This window comes from Zootermopsis nevadensis, unplaced genomic scaffold (genome assembly GCF_977971745.1).
Source record: "Zootermopsis nevadensis isolate Lab colony 2312 unplaced genomic scaffold, Znev_1.0 Znev_ptg000028l, whole genome shotgun sequence".
In the NCBI taxonomy this organism is placed as follows: Eukaryota; Metazoa; Arthropoda; class Insecta; order Blattodea; family Termopsidae; genus Zootermopsis; species Zootermopsis nevadensis.
In genome coordinates this window covers 15,127,742-15,151,933 of record NW_028259160.1, presented here as the reverse complement: position 1 = coordinate 15,151,933, position 24,192 = coordinate 15,127,742, and the positions used below count along the sequence as shown (strand labels likewise).

General features: G+C 35.3%; 1 protein-coding gene and 1 long non-coding RNA gene across 6 annotated transcripts; one reads left to right on the top strand and one right to left on the bottom strand.

The window, feature by feature from the left end:
* The first annotated feature begins 100 nt into the window (after positions 1 to 100).
* Positions 101 to 12,420, top strand: LOC110832849 (uncharacterized). The gene is made up of 2 exons (XR_015537343.1): positions 101 to 194; positions 5,133 to 12,420. It is a non-coding gene; the product is annotated as an uncharacterized LOC110832849 (long non-coding RNA).
* Positions 1,241 to 23,201, bottom strand: Stam (signal transducing adaptor molecule). Of its 5 annotated transcripts, none has more exons than XR_015537342.1 (12): positions 22,816 to 23,197; positions 20,809 to 20,969; positions 19,758 to 20,009; positions 18,988 to 19,063; positions 17,931 to 18,110; positions 17,224 to 17,340; positions 15,284 to 15,386; positions 14,935 to 15,008; positions 13,854 to 14,059; positions 11,634 to 11,884; positions 4,193 to 10,610; positions 1,241 to 3,654 (listed from the first exon to the last, which is right to left on the bottom strand). XR_015537342.1 is itself a non-coding variant. In XM_087356829.1 (12 exons), the coding sequence occupies exons 1-11, from the start codon at positions 22,856 to 22,858 to the stop codon at positions 4,213 to 4,215; spliced, it is 1,503 nt and encodes a 500-aa protein (XP_087212955.1). In that variant the 5' UTR covers positions 22,859 to 23,201; the 3' UTR covers positions 1,241 to 3,654; positions 4,193 to 4,212. The 5 variants fall into 5 exon arrangements, 4 of the variants coding, with proteins under 4 accessions (XP_087212955.1, XP_087212954.1, XP_087212952.1 ...); XM_087356829.1 differs by having other exon boundaries at positions 4,193 to 4,252; positions 22,816 to 23,201; XM_087356828.1 differs by having other exon boundaries at positions 1,241 to 4,252; positions 22,816 to 23,200.
* Positions 23,202 to 24,192: the final 991 nt, after the last annotated feature.

The window sequence follows — 24,192 nt, the reverse complement described above, 5'->3', positions numbered from 1 at the left end:
ACTCAACACACACCAATCATAAGAATACACCCTGCCCTTCTCAACATTTTCATGACCATTAACATCAGCCTAACTTGTTCCCACTCTTTCCCACCGAACGCAGGCATTCTCGTTCACAGATTTTGCCAACATTGATCAACAGCCCACAGATTACCAACGTTTTTCTACTTGTAAAACGCAGTTTCAGGCGGAAGGTAAGGATTTTGTTTTCGGCTGCTCTAGATGCGGATGAGTTGTTTTCTCTTACGACTTTGGAGCCCCAATTTTCTGTCGGAGTTCATTCCCATAACCAAATGTTGGTGCTCTAAGGCTCTGGAGCATCCCGTTCCGTTCTGGTGCAGAAAACTGCATTGCCCATTTGCCAAGGATTGCTGCCAGAGTTATCGATATGTAGCGTTTCTCAGGATTTGTACCTTCAGATAATCTTGATGTCCTCCTTAATAATATATTAACGTTGATCTGCAAGTCAGCTGTTCGGCCCTCTTGCATGTATTTTATCTCCCACCCTTCCATTGTGCTCACCGCCACGGTCAATGACCACGTCACTGCCAACAAACTCATTCAACCATGTAGTCGAATGTTGCATGTACCCTTGTGAGATGTCAAAATTTGATGTGAGTTCCTGTTTCTGCCTGTCCATAAGTTTCATTTATAAATTCAAGTTTCTGGGATAAGCCACATCAATTGTTGAAGATTTTCCAATGTTCTGGACAACACTGCAGTTGCCACCTCCTGCACGGATGTCTTTGACAAACCATCCAAAAAGCTATGGGCAGTGTCTTGCATAAGTGTAAGACATCAACCCTTGCAAGGTTAGACCATTCTTGCACATGAAAAGTTTACAATAGTTTGAATTGCAATTGTATATTTTTTGACCTATACCACAACCTATCGTCATCTAACAAACTCATGGATCCAAGGAATAAAATGTTTGAAATACATAGCTGGAAATGGTGCTTTATAAACCACAATTTGCATATGCTAATGGTACTGTTGTCTTTGCTGAAGGCCTTGGCATGTTCAGACTACATGCTATTGCTGCTGATGGGAGAACATCTGAGCAGTTTTGGCCACATTGTTGAGGAAAGGAAGTGATAAATTTTTTTTTTGAAGCACATAAAAATATATCACTCGAGGTATTACAAACTGCAGCAAAGTTAACTTTAAAATGTGATATACTATCTATTTGTTACATAAATTAAAGATGCACTTTTATTATAAATAACAAAATTAAACAATATTCATTAACTGTATTTTATTTTTAGCTCAAGTGATATACAATTTAATACAGTATAGTAAACCTTTATTATCAGCAGTTATGTACACTTTGCAATAAAATTTACACTTTAAATGTTTTGCACTGGAGTGCAAATTAAACATAAAAAAACATTTGAATACTTTTCACAGTAGTGAAAAAAACAGGACTGCATCACTGTCTGTTCTCATAAGTTCACACCAATTCAGTCATGTTATGTATAAGCCACTGAGTTTAATTATGCCTTCCAAATGTTATCAGAATTGTTTGATTTTCCTTAATTTACACACTGTTTGGCTGTAAATGAGCAAATTCTATTTTTTTCTGCAAAGTTCTTATTTATAATCATTTACTTTATCACAGAAAACCAAATTTGTATAATACAGGTTTTTAATAAAAAAAATTGTGTACCAACACTCCTTCCAGAAAAGATTAATTCTAACAGTAAATCCACACAATGTTCATGAATTTAAAGTATCTATTACATCATGTTTGGCTCAACTCAACACAGTATTATAAGCACATCAAGAATTAAAGTGATCTGATCTTGCTCTTTTCAAATTTCAAAACATTCTATGTTATATCTGACTTCAGCGGAGTGAAAAATTGTTGCCCTGGATGAAAACTGAAGTTGCAAAGTCATGCTCACAGGATGGGCAATCTACCATTAATAAACTGAAAATATTGTTGCCAGCTGTTCTTTACCAAAGTCATGATACTTTTATGGGATACACGATTTGTATTCAGCACAAACAATATAGCACACAAAACATAACTTAACATGGATCTGGAGGGGATTAGTTCTTTACACTGAAGTCACTATGAAACTATATTTCAAGAAACACATGGAAAATACCAATTCTAGGATCAATAGGTTGTACACCATCCCACAAGGTTGTGACATTTTTAACTTATGAAACATTTTTGTTTTCTTTACAATCACTTCACTGAATGAAATGTATTCACTATTATGATTTATATTTAAAGGGGTAGTAACAATATCTATAGAATACTAAAGCAGACAGCTGCAAATTTTGAACTTATCTGATAAATCCAACATTTGCAGGCCTCTCCTTGAAATGTTACTGAATATGCTGCAATCAGGACATGTATCTTTAAAACTAGAAGCTGCCACTTACAGGAATAAAAGTGAATAACTATATACAATCCATAGTATGGCCTGACTGATCCTTCTACTGGAATTCAACTTAATCTGGGATCAAGAGTAAACATTACGATGCAATAAATAATATTTTTAAAGAAAAATAAACGTACGATAAATCCAATGCATTAACTGTAATATACTGTACAAATAATATATGTATTGAAAACATCTCAGACTAAATAATTTTATGCAGGTATCACTAATCCAATTTGAAATGGTCTCATATTAAAAACAGGAAGTTCGATCTGCCCTATAATATTTTGAATCTCCTTCAAGGATTGGATCATTTTAATACGTATACTATTTAAACATTTCTGAATAAATGCAAACAATACAAAATAAAATCTTTAAATACTTACACTGTACAGAAGCCAGTCTACCTCATGTAACATAATAAACATATAGACACAAGTAAAACATATTTCAAATTTCATACATTTCCACTCTGATATCCTACAATAAATCTATTTTGGTAATAAAAGAAATGCTTCTTTGTTCCCCTCCACCTTGCAAATTTCTTTACTTGAATACTTGCACAGAAATGTCTAAGAATAGTACCAGACAAAAGTACTCAATCTGTTAATAGAATGATGGTCAATTAAACTCTTTGTTCAATCTCAATGGGTCTGGTCTGTGATATGCTACACCATTACTATTTAACAAGAAATCTGAGGGCAGTATTGCTTTCAGTGAAACCATTTTAAATATACTGGACACACAGGAATTACAAAATATATGTCATTTGAAAACAAATTTTGGGAAATGCAGTTCAACATTACAAATATTGATAATAGCAGTATGTCAAACTGTCAGAATCTTGTAAGGGTTGTTCAAATGTAACACATTTGTATCACTGCTAGTGAATATGGTCAGTCACAGGTGACCAAACAACTGAGTGCACGACACATGAGCAGTCGAAAATACCACTGAAACAGAACTGGTGCACTGCAGCAAACAGAAAGTGTGGCACCATTAAAATCTGGCTTTCTAGGTGCTGAATATGACCAATGAGCTATCCCTCAGTTCCTTAGTGCCAACAAGAGGTGTCATAATGTTTCATGATAGCACCCATCACCATGTGGCCTGCACTGTACCAAGAAACATTAAGTAAAAGGTGTTAGACCAACCTCCACATAGCCCAGACTTGTCACTGTGTGATTTCTTGGTGTTTGGCTCTCTAAAGAAAGCACTAAAGGGTTGTAGTCAGGTCAGACCATGTCACGGATGGTTTCATCTGAAAAAGCCTCATATTATTTAAAAGTTAACATTCCAATTTTGAGATTTCCTTTCATTAATTTATATGCTATTTGTGTCTTTATATCATTTAACTGTTTATTAATAGATACATATCAATTGGAGTAATGGAAGATACAGAATATAAATTGAAGTAAAAATTTGAATATCTCAAAACCTGCCATATTTATATTAACAATTAATTCATTATTTATAGCAGTAGGAAGTGTTGTTGACACAGGGACAAACAAAATCATGCACAGATAAACAAAAATTAGTCACTGATGTAATTCATGAACACAAGTTGTACAGCCTTAGCAGTGACAAAGAAACTTACTACGGCATGTGTCCAGTCTAAATAAATAATCATAGCAGGTAACATTCTTTGCTGTATGCAGCACTAATTAACAAGTGGTTAAATATTAAACAGTGGTGTGGTGAGGGAATTTCTCAACTATCGGGTGGTGAAGTTCCTGTACTTGAAAAAACAGTATAACCATTAAAATACAATTTGGTCTAGAAAAAACTAGGCAGCTGACCTTTTTCACCTGCCTGCACATTATCCGACCAAGTGGAACTGTCCATCCGTGTGACTCCACCTAAAAGAATGGAATATTGTTTCTGAGTATATGCTAGACTCCCTATACATAGTCTACCATGCGAAGAGTGACACTGGCTTACATAAAATAAAGTTAGTGATTTAGGCTTGCACTAAAGATAAAACGGAAATTAATCATTTTTGTCAATATGTGTAGCCGCAGTCCCTTACAAGATGTATACAAACATGGCAAATAGTTTAAACATAAGATAAGGAATTTCATATTCTACATAATTCTGAATGCATAGCATATAGCTTTAACAGAATCTCATTTCAAAGTCCAATATGCTTGTTGTTGATCTCAACAGTATCTCAAGAGGATCGTTAAAGGCAGACGCTATCTTTCCTTCTTCATCCTTCACCCCACAAGTCACTAGATTACAGTCGTGGACTGTACCTTCTATTGTTTACTGCAAGTATAATGGAAAAAAATACAAAATGAAAGGTGCCATAAGATGTAGGATTTGAGGTTTTCACGGCTGTGAGTCTGAAGATGGCTGTCTTCTAGGTTGTTGCACCATGTAGTCTGGTAGAAGTTTACTGACGTTTCAGAAGTCCTTGCTGCCTCCATCATCAAGGCGATGAGTGATGATGGAAGCAGCATGGACCTCTGAAACGTCAGTAAACTTCTATCAGGCTACAGGCTAAATGGCACAGCAACCCAGAAAACAGAATCTTTTGCCATAAGATGGTTTCAGTGTTAATGTTATATATTATACTGATATTTCCTGTTATGATGTAAATGAATAAAATGTAAGATTAAATAAAATCAATGCCAATTTTGTTAATACTTATTCCCACATAAGTCTGGCAACTGGTCATTCTGAAACCAACATCTTTTAATTACAGAACTCAGCATTAACCTCCTCATATTGTTTCAGACAAGCCTGTCATCATGAGTATATCATACCCAGACACTGGTCTGCTGCTTTACTCTGACAAAGTAAAACCTGTCTACATCAGAACCTTGATTAACCAGAAAACTGATTTCATCAGAAAATTTCTCCAGCCTGATGAAAAGAGAGTGGAAATTAATTGAAGGAAAGAGAAAATAAAAGGGGGGAAAAAAATTGAAAATGTGTAATGCTCAGTAAATGTAGCATGAACACTTACTTGTGATTTTAACAATAAATTTTAAAGATATGGAGCACAAGTTACTTTGTCATTTAGGTTAACTCTCTTAATGTTATATTCTAGAACAAAATCAAAAAGAAACACTGATATTTCATGTACTATAAATTTCAGAATCACCAAAGAAATGTTAAACAAACTTCTCTAAGACACATTATACATACAGGAATGTGAAACAGTGAAAGAGTCAAATCCAAGTGCCACCACATTGTATAATAATTAATTATGACAGATGCAGGTAGTAATAAACACATGTAACATAAAATACTAACCTCATTTAGTTCTACCTTTCTTTCAGACATTTTCTAACCATGTGTGGGTGGGTGTGCATAATAATTATTCTTTCATGCCTTACGTACAGCACAATTCCTTAGGCAATAGTACCCAGAAATCATACACTACTTTTAAAATTTAATAATGATATTAAAAAAGTGTTAAATATACATGCACAAGATGAGCCCAGAAGATACTAATTTCACACATAAAGAGTGACAATTTTTAATTATAAATGGCAAAACTCAATAATATAACAATATACAAATTACATGACAGAAAAGAAGAACATAAATTAGGCAGCATCCAGACATACTGGTGAACTTTATCAAAACACACTCTAAGAAAGGATTAGAGAACAGTAACTCATACTTGTCAGTATTTCTTCCAGATACATCTACTATTTTATACAGAAACTTTCAAATCTGTATTATATTTATAATTATATCTGGTTGTCATTACTATACCTTAAGACATTTAATCTGGTATTCTTTCCCCTCTTTCCACCAACAAATTTGTGTAAAATCAATCACAGACTATGTTCAAGGGAAACAAATGTTCTTAATGTAGAGAACTTTAATTTACATTGATGTCAGAATTTTGTTATGTGCAAGGTGCTCTAAACTGTGCATTGTATTCCATTAGCATGTTTAAAGTATAAAGCCATGGATGAAGAGGTCACATTTCACAGAAACAATGGAAAATAGATCGCATAACTTGAGCAGTAAGGCATGCCCAACAGTTTGGCACAATATAACTTTCCTCATAGTAAGCATTACACACAGTGGAGGATTTAATTAAAATATATGTCCATGCTTCACTAATTTCATAATATATTTTTCTACTACAATTTGTAAACTTCATACAACTTAAACTTAAAATAATTTTTAAACCAGTTCTTACAACTTGTTATATTTTCTTCTTACTTTTACTTTTAATGCTGGTTACCTACCACATACTAGAAACTCACAGTTGACATTATATATGTATTTACAGGCAATGTTGTTTTCTTCTTAAAAAGTTGAGTTTGAATTTCATTATGTCTACACAGCTTTATAGCAAAGATGTAATTCACAGAATCCTTGTGACCATAATTTTTAAAAGTCACATAGCTTAACGTAGAAACAGAATATCCCAATAATGGTGAAAATGTTTGCCATGTTTACTGGTTGTCTCATAATGCCAAAATTTTGAATTGTAGTTCAGTAGTATTAGCTGAATATTTGGATGTTAATAAGTTACATTTTACTTACAGCAGTTGATCTCAAGTAAAACCTGTGTGTGTGTGTGTGTATGCATAACAAAATATAATATTAAAAATAAAGTAATTTCTATTGCACAAATTTAATACCACTTCGCATGTCCGGCTTCTTAATTTATGACATAATTTTAACTCATGATACAGTGATCACAAAATGACTGGTGCAATGTCCAGAAACATTTCCTGTTCCAAAAATTAGGAATGCCTTCTTTTTAAAAAGTATTTATATATAAAACTAAAAGTGAGAGAATACTTAACAAATGAGGTTCAGCAATACATATACAAGTCTTTATCTCTATCCTGAGTACTAATTATCAAGAGTTTGTCCTTTTCTATCCAATGTACAAAATTACATTATGAAATACAAAGTCAGTGTTCCATACTAACACTGAACACTATCCGTCAACATCAGAAGTACAAATGAAACCTGCTGGGAAGGAGAATTTGATTAGAAGTCAAACTGCACCATCCTTATTCACAACTCTTCAAAATTGACTCATCATGTTTAAGTTTAATTTCAGTAACTGGCAATTATTTTATATCGGTTTCTTCTACATTAAAATTAGGAAACTCTGTATCTTTGAAACAGAAGTCAAGTGGTACACACGGTGGGGTATGGTATTCTGACACGCTTGTTTACGTTATTACTGAAAGAAACAGATAGAACAGAAATGATTGGTAGCAGTCTGCTGTCAGTCTGTGTTTGAAATGTGGCAGCTTTACTTACAGCAACAATCAAGTGACAACATACAAACAAAAATCATCCACAGTTTCAATATTTCCGTTTAAAAGCTAAATAACTATCACTGGTCATAATTACTGAAATAAGCTTTGACAAGACCATTTACATGATATCAGAGTGGTTAATCCATGGAGAAGTATACTGAGATGGTGCATCATGAGCCAGGAATCATTTGGTGTGATGTTCAAGTGGTTTACATATGACAAACACGCACTGTTCTCAACCACAGCTTCAGTTTTCTGCATTCATATCAACAAAAAGTCATCACTATGCCATTTTCCTTATTAAAGTAACATAATTCTGAATTGTTATGCAAATCTGATTATTCATGAATGGTATCACAGAAAGTCAGGCAGAGTTTCAGGAATATAAGTGTCTTGAAATACACTGGTCCACTAAATTCTGAAACAATACCTAAATGTGTACCACATGTTACTTTAAAATTAATGTATGGCTAAATTTTGAAGAGCTGCTCAGAATTATATGATGCAATGCCACTACAGTAGGCTACCATGGAGACACCATTCTCTGCACGAGCTGCCTGACTACTTGTTTTATATTCTTCTAGGGCATAACATCTGAAGGGTTGTGAACTGTTGTTGAGCCAATTCTGTCAAGGGTTCAACTCTTTACTGGGAAAGCATTGGCAATTTATGTATATAAACATGACACTGTGTAGAAAACTAATTAGAAAGTGTTTATCAGAGTGTGTACCTTCTGAATCTTCCTCATAACATCACACAGCCAATCTCTGAGTAGGTTTCTATTTCTGTTCCATGATTTTGAAGGACCTAAAGCACTTCTACAAACTTACATGCTAATCCTCAAATTTATATATGAAATGGGACTGAAAGTTCCCAGTCAACATCACAGTTTGGTGAATGTCATAACTGATGTTTGTTCCTTTAGAATATCTTTATACCCCAAAATGTATGTACTGGACACAGTGACTACAAAATAAGTTATATATACACCTAAACCATTTTCTGCATTCATAATCACAGTTTGTTCAGCAACTGCTGTAGTCCCATTTCAGTCTTTTGTTGCATATTTTGTTGGAAAGAAAACTCTATTGTAAGAATGACTGTAAATTTATACGTTAATGTAGATGAAATACATTCTGTCTGAGGGATGCACTTCATTGTATCACTGTATCCACACCAACAGATTGACTTCACTGGTTTATATGAAATAAATACTGTGCATATAAAACAAAATACCTTAATAAAACAATATATATACATACACAACCATGACAAGTATAATTGGTTATTACTGTAGTACCTCCAATATGAATGAGTCACCCCTGTGATTAATTAAGCACTATTTGGTGAAGAAATACAGGATAGTGGTGGTACAGCTCCATACATTTTTGACTTTGACACCACATGAAAGTGAGTGATCAATTTCACATTCCAGCTGCTTTAGCCCCAAAGAATAAGCTCCAGTGCCAAATGGATGGGACTTGGTAGGGTGAAGAAAAAAATCACTGCCCGTCTGGGATCAAACCCATACTCAACCACAGCAATGACTAATATTCATCATTTGGTTTGCAAGGTTGGGTAATTATGGCAAAAACAAAGTCAATGTGTGTTTTTAGAATATTGACTGTCTCATTCATGTGTGTAAGAACATAATCATAAAACTACAATAGTCATAATCTCTAATTAAAAATCAGCTTGGAAAGGGCATATATTGTCCAGTATCATTAAACAGTTTCATAAATCTTGGTTAAACAGTCTTTTTGTTGGCTCTGATAACTATATTTCAATATATTATAATGGCTTGTAAGCAGAATGTTCCATTGTGTGAAACAGCCCCAGATATATGTTGAGAAGTAATGATTTTCAGATCCTTGAAAATTGAAAGGTGCATCTCAACAGAGGCTCAGGAGATTGAGAAACAAGGTGGAATTAATACCAACAACTGAAATATAATTTGTGAATGTTCACTAGCATGGTGCAGAAAGGTAAAAACATTTTGGCTTTATAACTAATTTATCATCATCATTCCATCAGGTATTGGCCATGTGACCCATTACAGTTTCATGCCATCTCTTCAGTGGTCTTCTATGTCATACTATTTCAAAACTGAATTAACCTAATATTTAACTCAAACTTGAATCTAAAAGCCAGCTACTAAAATTGTACATCCATGTAGAAAAATGTCACAACAAATTCTGGCATGTTGGCACAGTATGAAACAACACATTTTTAATCTTTTACAATTTATGACAGTAAACAGTCAGTCCCAAATGCTGTAGCAAGTACAAGACACGAAGCTATGCTAAAATCCTACACAGTACATTTAATGTCATTAAAATCAAATTTCCTTCATATGCTGTTGCTAGTAATGTACTTGCATAGAACATATTTTAATTAAAACATATTTCCTGAAGCTTTCCATCTGCTTTCAAAGACTCAGTACTGTAAGAAGAAACATCTGTCACTGAAATTAATAGGGAGTGCCATGAATACAAGGAAAGACATAACTGGCTCAACAACAACAATAACAACATATAATTCCCATTATGAACAATGTAAATATAAAACACTGACATACAACCTCATAAATACCTATACAATTATGAAATTTTCAACCTATGCTTTGACCTAAATTACAAGTTAAGTATAATTTCAGTGTCAATAGCCATACAAAATAAATTCAATTCAAGATAAGCAGGGAGTTAAATCTACACACATATATGAACCTTATCATCACTATCGCAATGTAAATATTAACAGGTGGATAATGATCACGTCATCCTCTCCAGATAGGTCCTCGACTCTAGCAGAGTTCACGCCCCACATTTAGTCCTACCCTCACAACAAAGGTTGCCCATTTGGAGGGTAGTTTGTTCCTGGTCCTGGGGGCAGCTGCTGTGGCAGAGGACCAGTTGGGCGTGAGAACGAAGGAGGCTGTGCAACCGAAGGACCATAGTTTGGTAATCCACTGAAAATATCACCAATTCCATTATAAGTGCTTCTTATCCTGTGTTTCTCCATTTCTTCCACACGGCAGCTCAATAAAATATATTTTGTATCTCACAGCATCATGGCATAATGCGCGGGCATTAGCTATATTCTTCTTTTGCATTTTGTTGTCTTTCATTCTTTAATTTTTCATAACATGTCCATAAAAAATTTATTCATAAAACCTGATGGAAGACACAATTTGGGAAACCTAAGTGTAACTGGGAGGATATAATGAAAAAGAATGTAGGAGTGTGGACTCTGGCTGAGGATAAAATCCAGAGGCAGGCTCTTCTCATCATAATAAAAACCATTAGGTTTCATAAAAGGTGGACTATGTTCCATAGACTCAGCCAATTACAGTTAACACATATACAAAGAAACGTGATGGTTTAAGAATGAGTAATATATGTCAAAAGATGCACACAATACATGATGATTCAAAATAGCTCTTCTGAAAAGGCACAGTATGTAATGAGTATAATGAAACATAATACTGAGGCAGAAACAATTTAACAAAGAAACAGTGACACTGGCTGATAAGATGGCAAAAGAGGATTGAACTGTAAGTACCACATTTTATGAACTGTTGTTATCTGTGCATAGGTAGAGAATCACAATTTAAGAGCCTGTATGTTTTGCTATCTACTTTCCACAGGTAAGCACATTCATTCATGCAACACTGGAAAAGCAATGACATGCTGTATTTCATTCAGCCAGGATAGCTCAGTCAGCAAACTGACTGGCTACAGGATGGATGACTGGACTTCGATTCCCACCAGGAGCAAGAATTTTTCTCTTCATCGCTATGCCAGCCCACCCAGTATCACTGAAAGGGTAACACCAGCAAAGAAGCTAGATCATGAAGCTGACCACTCACCTCCACCTAGTAGCAAAGTTAAGAATGTGTGGAGCCTTACTTCAACTCCCCAACGTCTTCATGCCTGGTGCTTCAGTACGCAAACAACCATGCATTTACTTCTATTTTCTGTTCACTGCTTACCTGGCGGCATATGGAATCGGCGTTCCTGTAGGAGGCTGAGGTTGTTGCAGCCTCTGTTGGTCGTCTAGCCGATGACTGGCTCCAGGAGGCAGGACTCCTGGAGGCAGTGGGCCAATTTGATGAAAATGTGGTGGCAGTGTCATGGAACTGGGACCAGAGGGTCCACCCATTACCAAGTGATCATGGCCAGGAGGCATTGAATAATGGTGAGACACTCCAAATGAAGAACCTGCTGGAACTCCATTGAATACCTAGACACAGAAACAGCACATGAATATGAATTTGCTACATCTGCTTTACTTACAAGGACAAGAAAGTTTCATGATTGATGTGTCAACTTTATGATATAGAACATAATTACAAAGTACAATTACATGTAGAAAGAAAGAGTTGAACATGTAGAGCATAGAAGAAAATATAACTGCTAATGAGACCTAGGTCTTAAAGTATAACCCAGATATAGCATACTAAAGCAAATATTTCACTAGTCTGAAAAAAAAAGTGTGCATCACATCAAAGCAAAAGTAAATATCAAATTTCTTCCATCATAGTAACACCCTCCATATTTTGTCTCATGGAACTTTTTCATGTTCTGAAACCTGACAATTTAATTGAATAGATCTAATCTAGAATCTGATAAAGACATTCACATAAATGTGATGAATGTACTTAAAGGACTTTCCAAAAATAAAATTCCAGAGTGTTCATGAATATGTACACAGATAATGCTCTGAAATTGATCACAACCAGTAATGGTTTGGTGAAATAAAATCTTTTAAACGATTAATCTGGTTACTATACACAAAAACCTCATTTTTATGTGGTTTTCTCTTCTTTCATACTTATACAGTGAAACCTCTATCCATCGTTCCCGGAACTATCGTTTTCCCGGATGCATCGTCCGTTTTGTTCGGTCCCGGATACATCCCATATAAAATAATGTTACATTTTCCCGCTTCTATCGTTCCTCGAACTATCGTTTTATCGCATCGATCGTTCAAAAATCTTAGTCCCGGCCCACAATTTTCCCGCAGTGATCGTTTCTGAGAATTTAAAATGCTGGGTTTAGAGATAAATTAATACCGAAAGACGCATAATGTTTTTGGAATACACAGTAGCGGTAACCTGTTATGTCGCCCAACCAGCACAGATTCTTTTGGAATGAGGGTCAGCGGTGCAGGGGTGATAGTTGGAGTGAATGACGGTGCTCATTGTCAGAAATTTTACGATTTTAATTAGGGTGCACTCATATTTCGTTCCAGCGATGCCAGATGGCATGTGCAGTGTGAATTTCTTCACAAATGCTTTTATTACAAGTACAAAGGAAAGGCTGGCGGCACTTTTCATTCTTCTGGTTCATCTCGTTTCCAGCGGTTCAGGGTCTTCTACAGTTACGTTTCGTTGAGTTCGGCAGTAATAGTATTTCCATTCTTCCTGTTATTGTCCGCAAAGGGGGTTGGAGTGGTGAGGAAGACGAAGACGACGAATGCGAGCCCGAAGCTTTGCCAAGTTTTGCCGAAGCACACGCTGCATTGGCGAAAGTGAAGTTGTTCTTTTATGCGCTTAATATTAGTGAACGTGACGAGGAAAACGTTTTGAACGTGGAAAGGGCTCTGGTCTAAAACGTAAAGTTTCGACAAACCAGTTGTCCATTAAAGACTTTTTTGGTAAAAAGAAGTAACTTTGAAAGAGAAACATTGTTTTTTTTTAAAATTTTTAATGCTTTCCCGCATCTATCGTTTTCCCGCATTCATCGTTTTTATTTCCCACCCCCGCCGAAAACGATGCATCGAGGTTTCACTGTAACTCCATGGTATACAGTATACTTTGGAAAGGAGATAGTGAATCAGTATGTCATGCTTTTATGGAACCCGAAGAGGTATCACAGCATTAACACGAGCCGACCATAGATCCACACTTAAACAGCTGCATTACTCCACTCCTTCACATTCTATCTGTCCACTACCCAATGTTATATTATCCACTTATCTGTGTGTAGGACACATAATTAAAGTGCATGCTCAATTGCTCCAGAAATTAATTTAATTCTTATTTTAATCCCATGATAACAATTATTATTATGATGGTCCTCCTCCCCTTTCAAATATTCCAGCAAAGTTCTGTATGCATTTCTGCCCACCTCACTGCTCTTGATTACAAATTATGACACTCTTTTCTAAAAATGTCCCCAGCAAATGCTGATATAAACAAATCACTTACATGACCAGATGACGGTGGAGGATAACCATAATTCACCTGCTTAGGCATAGTGTGATAGGACTGTGGAGTCACCGGTTCCCGCATCAGTGTGTGATACAGATTCAAGGCTTCAACAAGATCAGAACTCAACTGTGTAAGTTGGGCATGTTTGCGATCTACTCTCTCCAATTCCTGGTCTATCAGTGGCCCCATTGCATTTACTTGTTCTAAAAAAGAAATCATCTGTTTAAAGTACTTGAATTCTTTGTGTCAAATAAGTTCACTGATGACAACATAATAAAGTAACTACAAATTCCCAGTACTTTTTTCTTTAACAACACACTCAAATGTACGTGTTACACCAGTTTTTTCAACCTTTAATTCCATATAGAAGAACACTAAAACACAGTTCAGTACCTAAAAACAAACCAGATCATGCATTATTGTAAAGCTACACGAACTATGTTCTTTACTCCTACTTGAACAGCACTGAAATGTGTTATTATATACAAAATAATAGTAAAAATGCGTAATCCAAAGAAGTACATATTTTTAAAATGTATCTGTTGCAATTATTCAATTATCTATGGTATTAATGTTCAAACTCAAATAAATTTATTACTTTCGTCCTGTACATCTTGTGCAGAAATTTATAATGCAGTGAAACATAAAACTACTGCAAACAAAGGTAATCTATGAACTGAATAAAGTATTATTTTGCTTGTACTTCATTAAATACACAACACTTCAACCAAGTTTCAAATTAAAATAGCAGATCTGAATCAGATGTATATTCTTTGTTACATACAAATTCTTTAAATGATAAGCTGATTTTCCAGACAACTGATAAAAGATTTGAGTTTCATTTCATCAATATATTCATTTAATATGTAGATTGTGTTCTTCTGGACTGTGACACTGTAATAGTTTTGTAGGTGGTTATCATCCAGAAAAACCACAACAGACATCTTCACCAGCACAAGAACCTCAAACCTCATATTCAATCACTAGTTTCAGAGATTAAACAGACAGAAAGCTACAGAAAGTTTAAAAAATGTTACAAAACAACTCTTAACGTGACTTTACATTACATATAACTCACCTTCTAGATTCAACATTTCCTCACTGTCAGAATTGTTCTCAGTTGGGTCTGCTTCATGGAGAAGATGCAGTAACCTGATAACAAGTGTTCGTATTATAACATTTCCAAAGCAGACAATGCCAAAAAGTCATCATACCAAACAAAAATGTGACTTTTTTAACTTGGTACAATTAGCCCCACATCTATAAAATCAAGTAACTCCATGAAAACCTGAGTTTCTCTGCTGAACAAGAAATTCACCACTTTTGTCGAACCTGAAAGGTCCAATACTGTGTCCATGCCCTACATAACTGTGGTATAATAACTCCTCATAAATCTTAGAGAATCATTAAGATCCTTCTCAGCCCACCTGTCTATCTTCTCCTCATTGATCTCCACTTCCTGTGGCTCCTCCACAGTTTTCACCTGCACAGCCTCACTGAACTGAACTGACTTCCGGGGCTGGTCCAGTTCTGAGAAACAAATGAATTGTAACAGAGACATATCATTAAATCATATGGTTATCTATCACAACAGAGTCCACTCAAATCCAACCCAACTATTCATACCTATTTTCTCCATAAAATTTTTTAATTTTTTCTTGCAATCTATGCCTAGGCCTTTTATAATTCTTAATCATACATTTCCCCATGCATGCCCATCTAATACTTAATTAAAGCAATGCAATAAAATTAGATGAAGTACAGAAAGTATAAACCTTCCAAAATCCTAATTTTCTCCTCTCATTAGGTCCAAATTTTATTGACTTTACGTAGAACAATTAAAAGTGCAACAGATTAATACCTACAGCATTAGATTTATATATAAAAATAAGATTTATACCTGCAAGAAAATCATTAAGTTGAATAAGATATCCAAAATAACAATAAAAGGCTTAGGGTGAACATGACATAGGATTTGCAATGACTAGTATAATCATAATAAACTTTACATTTACAGTATCACTTATCTTCTTCAACAGTATCAAGAGGACAAACAGAAAAAAAATTTACAGTGGAACCACGGTTCCGGAAAATCTGACGTAAATACGTCTTTGTATTTAAATTATATTTAAGCAATAAATACAATGAAAGGAAGTTTATATATTAGCTTTATTCTAAATATTCCCTTTATATATGCTTTACAATTAAGTAAATAGTTTGAATAAGACATTGCTTATTTAACTTGAATTAGTTACGCTTAAGATGGGTCTGTGGTAGCTGAAATATGTTATAAAATTTGTACACTTTAGAGTATCAACATTTCGTGCAAACACCATATCTACACAAGATTTTGATCTAGTAGTACTACACTGAGGATTTGACATCAACATTAAGCCAAATGTTTCCTCCATAAATGTGACAAAGCTTTGATTTTCCTCCTTCTTTAAATGAATGTTAAAATTCCTGCCAATATTATGGGCATTGTTTTACGACCTTCTGTGGCCATAACTGAAAACATCTCTGTAAATTTGGGAGCAAACATTCCCAAATGACTCAAAACAAATCTCTTACAATCATCAATAGGTGTGTTGTTAGAAATATACAGGGTAACAATTAAAACTTTTTCACCATTGACCATACACTCTGCCGCACAAATATCACCTCTCTTTTCAGCTGCAAATATTCTGTATTCTGCTCCATCCTCCTTCATCAACAGATGTAGGGTAGTAATGGTAGTTGCTCAATGTTTCTCGTACATGGCCACTGCGCCTGCTCTTTGTTCGTCACACATAAATTGCATTTACCTCAATAATTCTTATATAAGATAAGTACTTGTGATATTCTAAAACGTTTTTAACAGCACAATATTATCTACTCCTCGACACACTTCTTCTACAAGCGATTCACAGCTCATCTCTTTCCACAATAACGAAAGCGGATTGTTGGCGGCATTAATGAAACACAACAATGCCGAATAAACAGATGACATAACATTTAGTTTCTTAGGTAAAGGAGTAAAGCATTGTTATGCATGCAGGAGTTCATATAAAAGCTGACCATTGTCGGTATATATTTACACATTGTTGGTATGGATCTTACACATTTTCCTAACGCTGTTTTGCCGAATGACCCTTCCGCATAGACATATTTATGTCAAAACATTCAGTGGGATTTCAGTTATTTACAGGGATGATCATGGAGAAGGCTGTCTTCTGGCATGTTGCATCATGTAGTTTGGGAGAATCTTACTGATATTTCACAGCTTCTTACTTCCTCCATCATCAGGGCCTCACAAATGTTGGTCAATTTCCACCAAACTACATGGCACAACATCCCAGAAGACAGTCATCTTCATTAACAAACTTACTAAACTGTTCTGGTTCAGCTGACAAGTCTGCTGTAACAAAATTCGCTGGGAAAAGGCCTTCCCCTTGGTTATTATAACCTTTCCACCAATTAGGGTCCGAATCATCTAGCACATGAACTGGAAAGAAAGAGATAATCACCAGTGTAGTTTATTTAATGACATTTTCTCAACTGCACAGATCATACAGCATGAAACAGGGCATGACTATGAACAATAAAGCAGGAAATATGTGGAATAACTGAGTCATGGCATATTTCAGGGCATTATCCCAGCATTTGTTTAGGGACAGTAAAAATAACCATGAAAACTTTTAAAAGGATATCAACCCTCTGGGATAAGAATTTAAACTGGGACCTGCTAAACATGAAGCAGCAGTGCCACCACGCAACTGTAATGTTTGGTCTAAACCACATCAACTAAAGAAAGAAGGTCTATATTAAAGGAAAGGAAATACAATTTCTTTCTGCTTAAATATTAGTAGAACCAACAGGAGAGACAAAAGAAGACAAAGTGAATTTCTACATGTACTGATGACATCACAAACAAATCACATATTTGTACAAAAATTAAATCTCATACTTTTACTGCAGGCCAAGACAGGAACTTATTTCTTAAGGTCCCTCCCTCACAATGTGTGTGCCCTAAGAAGCAGCTTATGTATAAACATGGCATTATACACAATAAACACCTCAAACATGTTCACTTACTGATTTCTCCAGCAGTAAAAGTGAGTTCATTGTCTTCAGCTGCTTCAAAATCATACAGTGCTCGAACCTTTCTTGCCTCTGCAGATGTGGTAGACCCACTTGACGAGAGAGTTGTAGACGGGTACAAACTGCTCTGAACCTTAGGGGAATGTTGTGTCTCTTTGAGTGACAATTCAATAGCTGAAATCAACAAAAACATCTGTAGACTGATCAGTTCTTTAACAAAATGCTTTCTCAACTGCACAGATTGTATGGCATCACATGGTATGCTAAATGCTAATAAGGAATTTGGAACGGTGTAGACGTGGTTACTGTCTATTGTAAGGTATTAACTCAAAAGCTACATGAAAGGACTGAGGAAAAACACAAAACTATTCCACTCAGGATAGCTAGTATACAGGCTGAGACTTGAACCTAGGATCTTCTGAACATGAAACAGGAGTGTAACCATTCAACTTAAATACCTGTATCATCATGCAAACAGTTTCTGCAATGTTTACAAATTTCATCACGTCTGATTTATTTCAAGTTTTAGAGCAGAAACAATCTAAGTTTCATCACTATGACCTTACAGTTATCAAAGTTTGAATAAGAGTTTTGTTTCAATTACTGTGAAACTGGCCGATGGTCAGACTAAAAAAAAAGTACCATATGCTTCTCAAATGACACATACTGAAAGAGATAATTACAACACTAGAGTCCAACATTTCAGCCATATTTAAAACTACTATTCCAAAGTCAATTGTAGCAGAAAGTGTTCTTCTTTCCCAGATATTTGATGATGAGCTGCTAGAATTGCCAAATTTTCTATTTACCTAATTTTATTAAAGAACTCACAGCAGAAGTGCAGCATATTTGGGTTCTAACTGATGAACCATTCTTCCTTAACCTGTAAGAAACACTATCCTCCAAGATGAAGATAGTTTCAATGTGAACATGCATTAACAAGCATATTAATTCTGTCAGTCGGGCCTGCAGTAATGTAAGGACCACTTTCGATATAGCCGAGTTTCCATTCATTAAAAGTATGCCTTCCTTCTGTTTCACTGTAACATACCTTTCGCAATATCATCTTCTTCCTGCTGACTAGATACAACATTCGGGTCTCGGCTTACCACAACTTGCTGCCTTGACTGCAACAAAATAATGTTCCTGGGATAACACACAATTTTTCTAGAGGATAAGCATAAAATAAACTGAAAGTTCTACCAGAACTTAATTAATTCCAAAATCAGTCTCTTCATTCTTCTATTTTTCTTGCATCCTATCTAAAATCATAAACATTAAAATATATGATTTACCTGTTTCTTTACATGGGTGTGGAAGTTAATTTCTCATTCTAAGAGAAGATCACAGATCGAGGGTGTTTGAGATCCAGTTGGTAAAGAAAAAGACCTAAGAAAGTTGGGCAGGTCATGCAGAATCTTCGTAAATATAAAAAATGTAAATAAAATTGTACTTGGAGCACCTGAAGGAGTAGTCACTTAGGGGACTCAAACATAGATGGCAGTACAATATTAAAAATAAAACTGAGCCTTAAAGAAATGTGGAAGGATATGGACTGAATTCATCTGTGTCAGAGTAGCAATCAATTGCAGGCCCTTGTGAACACAGAAATGAACCTTCAAATCTCAGAAAAGATAGAAAATTTCTTGACTACCTCAGACTATCAGGTACATCACTCCATGGAGGTATGGAAAGAATGTACCAACAAATGTTTACTACTTTACTATTCCTAATGGTAGAAATAATAAAATTGACTTCAGAATGTCTTAGAATCATGCCATAATTATACTTTATTTTAAATACAAATGGAATTTCCTTAACCTTTACTGGCTCTGAAGGCACTGAGAAGTCAATCCCTTCTTGCTTAAGTTTTGCATAAAGTGATGGAATAAGATTCAACTGAGTGTCATTTTTGAAATCGCCCTCAGCCCACTTCTTAAGCAGCTGTCGCAATTTCTCAGCTACTCTTGGCTGACTTCGGCCAAGTAGTTTTCGAAATTCAGTTTCAAAATCTCGGGATGCTACTTCCAGGTGAAAAGTCTTCCCACAGTTGCTTACACAAGCATCGAGTAACTGAAACACAACAACAAAAAATTCACACTGTTATTAGGATATACACAACAATAAATTATATGTGAGTCAAAAGTCATGAGTAGGAAAGGGGGTAGTAGTTATGCCCTATTTGAAGATTTTATGGTAACAACTCAATAACTAAAGAATCACATATTCTATAAAGTACAAGTAAATGTTATCCTCTGCAGGATTAAGTGATTCGTTGTTTGAATCCATATTCCAGACAGGTGTTCATAGTGCTCACAAGTTAAAAATTCAATTTTAATATGGTTCTTATACTGCTGCATTCCATCATTCTCTTTCATCTGACATCCTGACATACCTCTCTCTCACACAAGCAGCAATGGCCATTATACAGCCTACAAAATACTTAATATTTTTAACAATTTTGTAATCAAAAACCAAATTAAAAATGATATAACAAAGAGCATTACCTGCTAGTTCACATTACAAGTAAGACATCAATAACCATTAACTTTTACAGAGAATAAAGATATCTGTCTTCTGGGTTATAGCATCATGCAGAAATTTACTGATTTTCATAGGTGCTTGCTGCCTCTATTAACAGGGCGATGATGGAGGCAGTAGGCACTTCTGAAACATCAGTAAATTTCTTCCTCATTACATGGTGCTACAACCCTGCAGACAGTAATCTTCATATTTAATGGTATGAGAAACTTGAATCCAGGGAACAGATAATAAAGTTTTGCCATATCTCACATAAATACTGCATATTAAAGGTTAATTTTGGGCTCTGGAGGAGAGTGAAGATGTCACTAGGAAATGTATCATGACTTACCGTGATAGCCTGCATTACTATGTGAGGGTCTTGTTGGTTAAGACGTTTAATAATTGCTCTTAAACAGTCTTTTGCATTTATGGTGGACTCTCCTATTTTGTCACATATGTCCATAATTAGACCCCACTGTTCTGATGTGTTCTTCTCATCAGTTGCTTTCTCTGAAATTTATAAATATGACACGACTTACGCCAGCATTCTTAAATAATCTGGCCGCATAATGTGGGGATTCCAAAGAAAAGATGGTGAGATATATTGTGAAGATGAAACAGGCAAATTGCATAATCCATGGAGTGAAGAAGAAGAATATTCTAAGCATTATATGAGGAGTGAAGTAAAACTTCACACATTCATAACCTTGGCACTAGGTGGTGGTGAACAGCCAGCTTCACAGTCCACCTGTTTAAACACCCTTGGGGAAAATGCCCCGAGTACTTGTAGGACAAGAAACTAGATGGACTGCAGAGTTAGACTAAAAATGGTGGGAAAATAAGACGCCCCTAGCCTTTTTAAAACTGAACTCCAGCCCATAACCTGACACATTCCTGACTCAGATATACCAGTTCATTAATTCTTCAATTATATATTAATTTGTACATCCTCAAACCAAGATATGCAAACAGTGTAAATCACCATCATACAGAAAACTATCTACTGGTCAAACTGTTTTACTTAAGTAGTTTTGTGATTTCTATCTACCAATTCATCCATCCCTTCAGCTAACCAATGCCCAACCATGACTATTGCTCTAGCCACCAACTTGTAACTATCACTCTCAGAGATTAGCTCCTGGTTGGGTTATTTACAGTCTTTCTGTTCTTCCAGCTAAATATTGGGATAATAACTTAAAACTTATCATGAATGCTTCCTTCCAATCCATCATTCACACACTTGTTAAATGTCTGTTAACTCAAAAATTAGTCAATCTATTCACTACCATCTGACCTAAGTTCAGTATTCCATAGCTATTCTGAGACAAAGTCTTATATAAACTATGCTTTGAAACTCAGACTCAAGGTTTTAAGATGCTCACTAGTGATAGCAGAATCTGAAGATTCAACACCACTAATATCAAAGCCTTCAGCCAGCTTCTTCTACCTCCCATAGCCACAACCCATTTCTCACCATCTCCAACTGTCATCCAAGTAGCTACTTAATAAAAATTTTCCCACTTAAATTCCAAGCTCCTTAATCGTTGTTACTTGGTAGCATATCTAGGTATTCAAATACCTTTTAAAGTGGTCTGAAACCATATCATGTTTTAGATATGTGCAGTACAGACTCTTCAGATTTACATGGACATGGGATAAATATACTAGTACAAGCCTACTTCAGTTGCTGCCATCTGCCCATGTGAAATACTGAACAGTACTGCAAGTGCTTCAATAATTTGGTTCAGAAATCAGTCCATTATTTATCAGCCAGTGAATGATGCTGACCTGTCACCTGTATCTAATGCCAATTTTGAGAATGAGTAGGAGCTATACTTCCTCTCACCTCAAAAATTCTGTAGAATACTCCAAAAAATAAAAGGCACCATGGTGGCAATATACAATTTCACTCTTATGCATAGCGTCTTCTACATGTTATTCTACTGTGCCAACAAACGTGGCAATACACACACACAACATACATATAACACCACAAACGTGCAAGGCATAAAGCTGTTTTAAGAGGATCATACATTATACACTATGACTACATAACCCAACACTTTCCCTGGAAATTTCTGTAACTAATTTATACTTTCTATCAATATCATGTTACCAACACTGTATACCACTTCAAGACAGCCCCAACTTTACTTATAAACCATTTTCTTATGATAAGAAACTACAAACGTCACGTCAAATCACATTAATGGAATGACCATGTTATGCAACGTTTAAACCACAAGTCATGTACGCCTGATTTTGGCAATAACTATAACATAACATAATAATATAATTCATATTAAAATTGTTTAATGTGAAAATGATTTGCTTGTGACGGGAAATAAAAACTTACCAACGTCAGAATCTAAAGATGACGACGCTGAAAACAGCCCCATTTTCTGGCAGAAATTATCACTCCAAGCTATTATCAACAACACTATACATTAAAATCACATTAAAACAAACCATGCAGGTTACTGCACTCCCTGAAAAATTGACATCAACAGATGACTAATCCCATAGATTACAAACGTAACTAACACCATCCTTCTGGTGCAACTATACGTGCCATTTTCTTGTTAATCATGAGACATCTATGGAGTGTAACAAATATTACGTTGTAGTTCTAACATGTAAGCCAATATAGCAATTTCAATTTCCCGACATGATCATTTTACGCCGAACTTTGGATATTAACTTCCAGCCTTATGATTCACAATAAAGGGATAATGATGGAATGACTTAGGAGCTGATAATAAGAGATTAGAGATATCTATTTCATGACACATCGAAAAGTCGTCGAAATCTGATTGACCGAATTGTTTCCGTCGTAGATAACCCTGGTTCACCGGGATCAGTTCACTAGGCAGTTTTTGCTATTAATGTATTTATGTGAATAAAATTTCACATTGGAAAGCTTTATAATTTGGCAGATATTATTACAGAGATGAGGGAAGATATGGTACACATAGAAGACGAGAAATGCATACAGATATTTAGTCAGGAACTTGGAAACAGACTACGCGGGAGATCTAGGTGTGGATGGGAGGAACTTAGATGAGACTTTAAAGATAGCTGTAATTGGGGTATACTTGTTTAGTTAGTTTGTTTAACGACACTAATACAGTAGTTCATACTATATAGCATTGATGGGGTATACTGGATTCAACTGACTTGATTAGTCAAGTGACATGTTCTAACCATAAAGTATCACTGGGTTACATGATATGCAGAAAGTTTGTTGATCTGCCCCTTGAGTTATTTGGGGACAAGGATCTTGGCAGTATATATTTAGATTTTATGAGTGTGGGCCAAAAACAAAATATTAAGATTCTGAGTGTTTGAAATGTGGCTTTAGAAAAAAAACATTCATTAAATCAAAACAATTAAGAGCTGAAAAGTGTGAACAACATTAGATAAGGTGGTACACTCCAATCAGTAATGACTGTAGGCCAGGCTGTTACACTTTGATTCCTGATGGGGTCAATTTTACTCTTTAATGCAAATCACATCTTGTGGCCACCTGTTGTACTTCACAGTGAATAGAAGGTACATTTTCATTGGGTTAGTTACCGGAATGTGAAGATGAACAATCACTTCAACGAGTTCTGAGGTCTAGGATATTGACATACATTTAAAGCATGACACTTTGGTTTGAGGACAAATTAATACTTGCACAATTTATGTTCAAACATTGTTTCTGCTACCAAGTTGTGCTTGTGATAATGCT